At 46.6% G+C, this 6,844-nt stretch overlaps 1 protein-coding gene across 1 annotated transcript; it reads left to right on the forward strand.

The window, feature by feature from the left end:
• Positions 1-5,101: 5,101 nt before the first annotated feature.
• Positions 5,102-6,484, forward strand: LOC124678627 (ribonucleoside-diphosphate reductase small chain-like). The gene has a single exon (XM_047214486.1). The coding sequence runs from the start codon at positions 5,262-5,264 to the stop codon at positions 6,273-6,275; it is 1,014 nt and encodes a 337-aa protein (XP_047070442.1). The 5' UTR covers positions 5,102-5,261; the 3' UTR covers positions 6,276-6,484.
• The last annotated feature ends 360 nt before the right edge of the window (positions 6,485-6,844 follow it).

A 6,844-nucleotide genomic window follows, 5' to 3' on the forward strand; every position in this document is an offset into this window, starting at 1 on the left:
GCCATCAACCTTCAACGTGCTTCTTGACTCCCTACTGGTTCGATTAAACCTTGGTTTCTTGCGAGGAATCTTGCTGCTGTGCGCATCACACCTTCCTCTTGGGGTTCCCAACGGACGTGTCAACTACACGCATCAGCCGCCGTCAATCCCATCTCGGGGATTCCGAAGATCGCCTCCGGCACCCTGCCGGAGAGGGGAATCATCACCGGAGGGCTCTACATCACCATGCCCGCCTCCGGACCGATGCGTGAGTAGTTCATCCTTGGACTATGGGTCCATAGCGGTAGCTAGATGGTTGTCTTCTCCTCTTGTGCTATCATGTTTAGATCTTGTGAGCTGCCTATCATGATCAAGATCATCTATTTGTAATGCTACATGTTGTGTTTGTTGGGATCCGATGAATATGGAATACTATGTCAAGTTGATTATTGATCTATCATATATGTGTTGTTTATGATCTTGCATGCTCTCCGTTGCTAGTAGAGGCTACGGCCAAGTTGATACTTGTAACTCCAAGATGGAGTATTTATGCTCGATAGTGGGTTCATGCCTCCATTGAATGCGGGACGGTGACGAGAAAGTTCTAAGGTTATGGATGTCTTTGTTGCCACTAGGGATAAAACATCAATGCTTTGTCTAAGAATATTTGTACTGTTTACATTACACACAATACTTAATGCAATTGTCTGTTGTTTGCAACTTAATACTGGAAGGGGTGCGGATGCTAACCCGAAGGTGCACTTTTTAGGCATAGATGCATGCTGGATAGCGGTCTATGTTCTTTGTCGTAATGCCCTAAGTAAATCTCATATTAGTCATCATGATATGTATGTGCATTGTTATGCCCTCTCTATTTGTCAATTGCCCAACTGTAATTTGTTCACCCAACATGCTATTTATCTTATTGGAGAGACACCACTAGTGAACTGTGGACCCCGGTCCATTCTTTTACATCCAAAATACAACCTACTGCAATCATTGTTCTCTGTTGTTCTTTGCAAACAAACATCATTATCCACACCATACGTTTAATCCTTTGTTTACGGCAAGTCGGTGAGATTGACAACCTCACTGTTAAGTTGGGGTAAAGTATTTTGATTTTGCTGTGCAGGTTCCACGTTGGCGCCGGAATCCCTGGTGTTGCGCCGCACTACACTCGTTCACCAACAACCTTCACGTGGCCTTCATCTCCTACTAGTTCGATAAACCTTGGTTTCTTACTGAGGGAAACTTGCAGCTGTACGCATCACACCTTCCTCTTAGGGTTTCCCAACGGACGTGTGCTTCACGTGTCATCAGTATTGTATTAACCCAAGAAAAGTATGCATCTGATTTGTTGGCTAGAGTGAGAATGAAGGATGCTAAGATAGCACCCACGCCTCTTTCATCATCAGAAAAGTTGTCAGCCTTTGAAGGTGATGCACTTGGACCGGAGGATGGCACAAGGTACATAAGCATAGTTGGAGGACTTCAGTACTTAACTCTTACCCGATCAGATATTGCTTTTTCAGTCAACAAGGTATGTCAATATTTACATGAACCAACCACAGTTCATTGGACAGTTGTGAAAACAATATTGAGATACATCAAAGGGACTACAAGTCTTGGTTTGACATTTAGAAAGTCTTCTTCCACATTAGTAAGTGCTTTCTCAGATGTTGATTGGGCAGGCTGTGTAGATGACAGAAGATCTACAAGTGGTTTTGCTGTTTATCTTGGTCCTAACTTAATCTCTTGGAGTGCCAGAAAACAGGCCACAATCTCTAGATCAAGCACAGAAGCAGAGTACAAAGCTTTGGCAAATGCCACAGCTGAAGTAATTTGGATTGAGTCTCTACTTGGAGAACTTGGTGTTCAAAGGAAACGAGTATCCTGTTTATGGTGTGATAATATGGGAGCAACCTATCTTTACGCTAATCTCGTTTTTCATGCAAGGACAAAGCACATCGAAATTGACTTCCATTTCGTAAGAGAAAGAGTAGCAAACAAATTGCTTGAGATCAGATTTAGTCCTTCAGGGGATCAGGTGGCAGATGGTTTTACAAAGGCCTTATCAGCACGGCAACTTGAAGAGTTCAAGCACAATCTCAACCTTAGAAAGGGTTGTGATTGAGGAGGGGTGTTAGCGCTACAAATATATTTATTGTAACATCCCTGTCACATGTGATAGATATGTTAGTTTAGTTTGATAAGCATCATGGTAACCGATCTGATCTGTTGTATAAAGATCAGATCGTTTCCTAGCTTCTCTCGCACGTGACCAACAACCATGTCTATCTTGCCGTTGTCGGCCTATATAAACACGTACTCGAGCCCGAGACAAAGGGCATCGACTCCACTCAAACCCATCGAGGTATCATCACACATACTTCCCATCCATAATTCTTGTTGCACATTTGGATGTATCTATTCACAAAAATATGTCTAGATACATCTAAAACCACGATAAGAATTATGGAACGGAGGGAATACTATGGTAACAAGAGGAAGCACCACAGCTGTGTGCATGTGTCTTTTTAAACATCGAGGGCTTCAGATGACAAAATCCATCATTAGTGGCTTCATGCCTTGTCTATGACTGTGTGATTCCCCACAACCTTTCCTCCTCCCTCTCATGTTGCCCATGTGTTGCGATCGAGAGGGAACCCTAATCCCGCCACCAGCACCTTCTCCCCCTATTCGCCCCCTCGTCGCCGCCTGATGACATTTACGGGTGAAGCTTGGTCGCCGCCACCGGTGGAGCCGCCTCTTTCCCTTACGCCCAAAGGAGTTGGCGCGGGACGAGCCCTAGGACTGAGCGTAGTGCATCATAGCGTGGTTTCTTCTGCAGCAACGTACGTGGTGGCCCCTCTCCGGAAGATCGATGATGAACAACATGGAGACAACTCCTTCTCTCATGTCTTGGCCCCTGTGTGCTATGGTTGAAGTGCGCGGGTTGGACGCGAGGTAGGCCGACTGATGAGAGTCGGGCTCCGGCGTGGTGAGAGCTGACGATGGCGACATCCATGGGTGTCGTTACCTGGTTCAAGGTGTCGTTGTGCAAATCTCCCACCTCCAACTCAAATGTTTCGAGGGGAACCCTAGATTTGAGTCTCCTGCATCAGACGATGTTTGGAATTTCGATGATGCTTTCCCTCTTGTGGGCATCATTTTGGAACATGTGATGTCTAGAGGGGTCTGTTGGTGGAGTGGTGTTTAATCTACCGCTCCCACAACAACATGTCTCAGCGACGTGGTGTAACTAGAGTTGACGACGGACATGACATAGAGGACTAGCGCAATACGGAGGCGCTGTCTAGCGCCGTGGCGGCTTCATCGGCACGCCTGGAGAGGACTATATGGATATCTGCCGTGAAGGTGGTGCGACTTCCTATGCGGTGACGGCTTCAGCATAGTGTGCATGAGCGAGGGTCTCGTAGACCGCATGTGTGCCCCCGGTTCGCCACAGGGGACTTGGTGATGCGCCCCTCGTACCTAGCTTGGGGAATTGTTTGTGTTTCTAGGGCATAAGGCTCTGATAACATGTTCTTCTCCTCTTGTCGGGCTTGTAGGTATTGCATGATAGCTTTTGATGTATGTTCTCGCCAGACCTCTATTTAATAAAATATAATTAAATGTTGAGTGCATTATTTCGATGCAGATGACGAGGGGGCATACCACCTTACCTCATTTTTGAAAAGAAAAACAAAATGACGGTAAAATCTTGGCTCAGTGGATTTTAATTTCCTTTAACGCTAACCATGTAGTATGTGCAATAATTCCCAAAAATAGATCTATAACAAGTAAATGAGGCACCACTCTATTCCCTATATTTTTTTCATTTTTCTCATCATGTCAGAATCGCCAGAGCATAAGTCAAAATCCGGAATGGAGAGAATAGATTGGAAGACATGATGGGACAAATTGTTGAAGATGCCCTAATAACACACGAGTATTAACAGGAAACACAAAGTGTTGATTGTTGTTGTTGAGTCCAATTCAGGTTAATTACTTGGTGATTATATCTCGGTAGGTCACATGCTCAGGGTTCCATCTTCTTAAGATTTTGTTTCTTCTTACTTTTTTATTTTTCGTATATCATTTTTTGGTACCTTTTTTTCCTTTTGATTTTTCGTACATTTTTTGGTATTTCATTTCTCGGTAGGTCCCGTTTTATTCATAGTTTTGTTATCTAATTTATTTTTTTTACTTTGCTTTTTTTACTTTCCCTTTTCTCACAATACATACATATTATGACCACTTTTTTCCTATACGTACACACATACCTTATACTCTACATATTCTTACTTTCTTTGATACATATTCTTTCAGCGGGAGACGGAGTTCCTGTCGAAAGTGAGGAGCATCTGGTGACTTTGTCAATCTCATGATATGCCAGATCAGTTTCTTCTACTTAGTCTATCAGAAGTGCTATAAGGATAGGAGTGAGTGTATATACACATTCGTGAGCGTCTGCATCTATACCGTGTTTAGATTTTTTTACTTTCATATTTTTTATACATGAATATTAAACTTATTTTTTATATATATATGAACATCTATTGTCACTTTTTTGGGGTACATACATGCATATTTAATTTTTAAATACATAAACATTTATTTTGAAACAAATGAATATTTTCCTTTCACGTCACAAACACCCTTTTCAGATATATGAACATTTCTTCCACTTATATTCACATATTTTTTTATGACACATGGACATTAATTTTTAAATGCATGAACAATTGTTTGTTACATACGTCGATATTTTCCAACCGAAAAAATCAGGGACCGGTCCGGTTCATAAAATTAGCAGGAAGTAGATATAGTTTTGATATTTATCTATGCCGTTATAGGAAAAAGTTGTCATCTTACATTCCCTCCATTCCCTCCATTATCACCGGCCCAAAACCATCATCATCAGAGTCCAGAGGACCGCATAACAACCGAACAGGCCCAAGTCCAAGGACACGCAGTTCCACTTCCACGGGCGGCGCGGCGCGAACCCTCCATTCTTCCCCCAAAACACCCGGCAAAATCAATCCAAATTTCGCCCCCTTCTTCCGCCGCACGGCGCCACCCTTATCCGCTCCTCCCTCCCTCCCTTGCAAGCCTAGCCGCCGCCAATTCCAAATTCCAATTCGAAATTTCCCACCCAAAAATCCCCACGCCCGCGCATAAATCCGCCCGCTCCCTCCATTCCCCACGCCACAACCACCCCCGAAATCCCACCCCGAACGAAGCCGCCAGTCGATCGACCTTGCGGCGGTTGCGCGACGATGCCGGCGGCCTCGCTGACGATGGTGGACGCCGGGGAGCCGCTGCTGGCGGAGTCCTCGGACCGCTTCTCCATGTTCCCGATCCGGTACCCGCAGATCTGGGAGTTCTACAAGAAGGCGGTGGCGTCCTTCTGGACGGCGGAGGAGGTGGACCTCTCCTCCGACGCGCGCCACTGGGACGGCACGCTCTCCCCCGACGAGCGCCACTTCATCTCCCACGTGCTCGCCTTCTTCGCCGCCTCCGACGGCATCGTCCTCGAGAACCTCGCCTCCAGGTTCATGTCCGACGTGCAGGTCGCCGAGGCCCGCGCCTTCTACGGCTTCCAGATCGCCATCGAGAACATCCACTCCGAGATGTACTCGCTGCTGCTCGAGACCTACATCCGCGACGACGCCGAGAAGGACCGCCTCTTCCGCGCCGTCGACACCGTCCCCGCCGTGCGCCGCAAGGCCGTCTGGGCCATGCGCTGGATCGACGGCGGCGAGCGCTTCGCCGAGCGCCTCGTCGCCTTCGCATGCGTCGAGGGGATCTTCTTCTCGGGCTCCTTCTGCGCCATCTTCTGGCTCAAGAAGCGCGGCCTCATGCCGGGCCTCACCTTCTCCAACGAGCTCATCTCGCGCGACGAGGGCCTGCACTGCGACTTCGCCTGCCTCCTCTACGGCCTCCTCAACAGCAAGCTCGACGAGTCCCGCGTCCGCGAGATCGTCGCCGACGCCGTCGACATCGAGAGGGAGTTCATCTGCGACGCGCTCCCCTGCGCCCTAGTCGGCATGAACGCCGGCCTCATGGGCCAGTACATTGAGTTCGTGGCAGACCGCCTGCTCATGGCGCTCGGCTGCGCCAAGATGTACAACGCCGCCAACCCGTTCGACTGGATGGAGCTCATCTCCCTGCAGGGCAAGACCAACTTCTTTGAGAAGCGTGTCGGCGACTACCAGAAGGCCTCTGTCATGTCCAACCTCAACGGCGGTGCTGCAACGAATCATGTCTTCAGCATTGACGAGGACTTCTAAATCGACCTCTTCTTCTCTAGCCATGGGTTGCTCATCTTAGTCACTTAGCAGTGCTGCATAATTCGAATAATTTTATATAGTTAATACTCCTGTGCTACTGGTTCTTGCTCGTGCTGTAATATGTAATGTAATGAAACAAGCTATTATACCTGAATACATCCTGTGTTCTGTGTTCATTTCCTCGTCTGTTGTCAGATTATTCTATTCGATGGAATGTTTGCATGTGTCGTTCATACACTGCTCGATCAAATGCCTATGCCAATCTTCTTACCAGGTCGTTCGTACACTGCTCGATCAAATGGCTATGCCAATCTTCTAGGGAGTTCCACGTAATGGCTTATGCATGCGTTGTTCAGTGGTAACTGAATTTGTTGCGATAGAGCATTTTGATTACGATGCCCGTCTCTTAGCATGCACATCTCATTTAAACAACAATTTTCACTTTTATTCATACTACAAACTTGTTACACAAAACTTTACGATTAGCGTAAAATTTATGATAACTTTGTTGCACAGACTTTGCCGGTGAGTCTGATCCAAGGTGGTGAAACGGAATTGTATAGGAAATA

This window comes from Lolium rigidum, chromosome 7 (assembly GCF_022539505.1).
Source record: "Lolium rigidum isolate FL_2022 chromosome 7, APGP_CSIRO_Lrig_0.1, whole genome shotgun sequence".
NCBI lineage: Eukaryota > Viridiplantae > Streptophyta > Magnoliopsida > Poales > Poaceae > Lolium > Lolium rigidum.

Excerpts from the sequence above, each read along its gene's own strand:
- LOC124678627 (XM_047214486.1), top strand. The coding sequence starts at position 5,262 with ATGCCGGCGGCCTCGCTGACGATGGTGGACGCCGGGGAGCCGCTGCTG.